The sequence below is a fragment of the Haplochromis burtoni genome, unplaced genomic scaffold (genome assembly GCF_018398535.1).
Source record: "Haplochromis burtoni strain Fernald_Lab_line unplaced genomic scaffold, NCSU_Asbu1 Contig_5652, whole genome shotgun sequence".
NCBI classification, from domain to species: domain Eukaryota; kingdom Metazoa; phylum Chordata; class Actinopteri; order Cichliformes; family Cichlidae; genus Haplochromis; species Haplochromis burtoni.
This window is the reverse complement of record NW_024588013.1, coordinates 1-1,580: the sequence shown is the minus strand read 5'-3', so window position 1 is coordinate 1,580 and position 1,580 is coordinate 1. Positions and strand designations below refer to the sequence as shown.

General features: G+C 43.5%; 1 protein-coding gene across 1 annotated transcript; it reads left to right on the top strand.

Moving 5' to 3' along the window:
• Nucleotides 1–1,576, top strand: LOC102296505 (protocadherin gamma-A11; the record flags this gene model as incomplete). The annotated part of the gene is given in 1 exon segment (XM_005953580.3): nt 1–1,576. A coding segment is annotated over 1 exon segment (1,576 nt), but the record flags the coding sequence as incomplete, so codon positions are not given.
• Nucleotides 1,577–1,580: the final 4 nt, after the last annotated feature.

Genomic DNA, 1,580 nt, shown 5'->3' with positions numbered 1-1,580 from the left:
GACAGAGGCCGACGGCAAGCGCTGGTGTTGATTCTTTGTCTCATCGAGCTGAGCGCAGTGGCTGGTCAGGCTCGGTATTCCATCCCGGAGGAGCAGGCCGAAGGATCGTTTGTCGGAAACATTGCGAGAGATTTAGGCTTGGATGTTGCGAGGCTGATTTCAGGTAAAGCTCGTATTATTACAAAAGGAGGCCGACAGTATGTGGATTTAAACAAAGACAAAGGCATCCTTGTTATTAAAGAGAGAATCGACCGGGAGGAACTGTGTGGAAAGACGACGCCCTGTAGCTTCAGCTTCGAGGTGATTTTAGAAAATCCTATCCAGCTTTATCGTGTGACAGTGGAGGTGACAGATATAAATGATAACAGTCCGTCGTTCCCCAAAGACGAAATTGGCTTGAAAATTGCTGAAAGTGTTGCATTAGGGACTCGCTTCTCTTTGGAGAGTGCAGATGACGCTGATGTTGCTAACAATGATATTCAAAAATACACACTTAAACCCTCTGATCATTTTAAGCTAGAAGTGCAAAACCAGCCGGATGGAGGCGGGTTTGTTGAAATGGTTTTACAAAACCCGTTAGACCGAGAGAAAGAGGAAACTCACAGTCTTGTGCTGATTGCTTCAGATGGCGGTGAGCCACGGAGATCAGGGACAGTGCGTATTCATATTACTGTTCTGGATGTTAATGATAATTCGCCTGTGTGCAGCCAGGCTGTTTATAAAGCAGAAGTCAAAGAGAATTCTCCTGAAGGAACAGTGATAACCACTGTGAGTGCAAATGACCCGGATAAAGGAGTAAACGGACAGGTAACATATTCTATAGCTCATGTCGCCAAAGAAACGAAACAACTTTTTGAAGTAAATGTTCAAACTGGAGAGATTAAAGTCGCAGGTAAACTCGACTTTGAAAAATCTAAGACTTATCAACTGAACGTGCAGGCTAGTGACCACGGAGGTTTTTCTGATACATGTAAAGTTTTCATTCAAATAACTGACGAAAATGACAACGTCCCTACAATACAGCTCATGTCATTTTCGAACTCGATATCTGAGGATTCTCCTCCAGGTACAACGATAGCTGTTCTTAACGTGGATGACGAAGACTCTGATGGTAACGGTGCTGTCAAGTGCTCCATTAACTCTGACGTACCTTTTAAAATCGAGTCTTCATTAACAGGATACTACACCATTGTAACTGAAGACTTTTTAGACAGAGAGAGTATCCCTGAGTATAATCTCACCATAACTGTGTCTGATCAGGGTTCCCCGCCTCTGTCAAGCAGTAAGAACATCAACGTAAAAGTATCTGATGTCAATGACAGTCCACCCAAATTTGATCATTCAGAATACACTAAAGCTGTCGCAGAGAACAACTCTCCTGGACTTTCTGTGTTTACCGTGAGTGCTAATGATGCAGACTGGGGCCAAAATTCCCGCGTTTCTTACTTTTTGCAGGAGAGGGACATTAATGGGCTGGCTGTGTCTTCGCTGGTTTCAGTAAATTCAGATACCGGTGTTATTCATGCAGTGAGATCGTTTGATTACGAGCAGATCAAGTGGTTTGAATTTAATGTAACTGC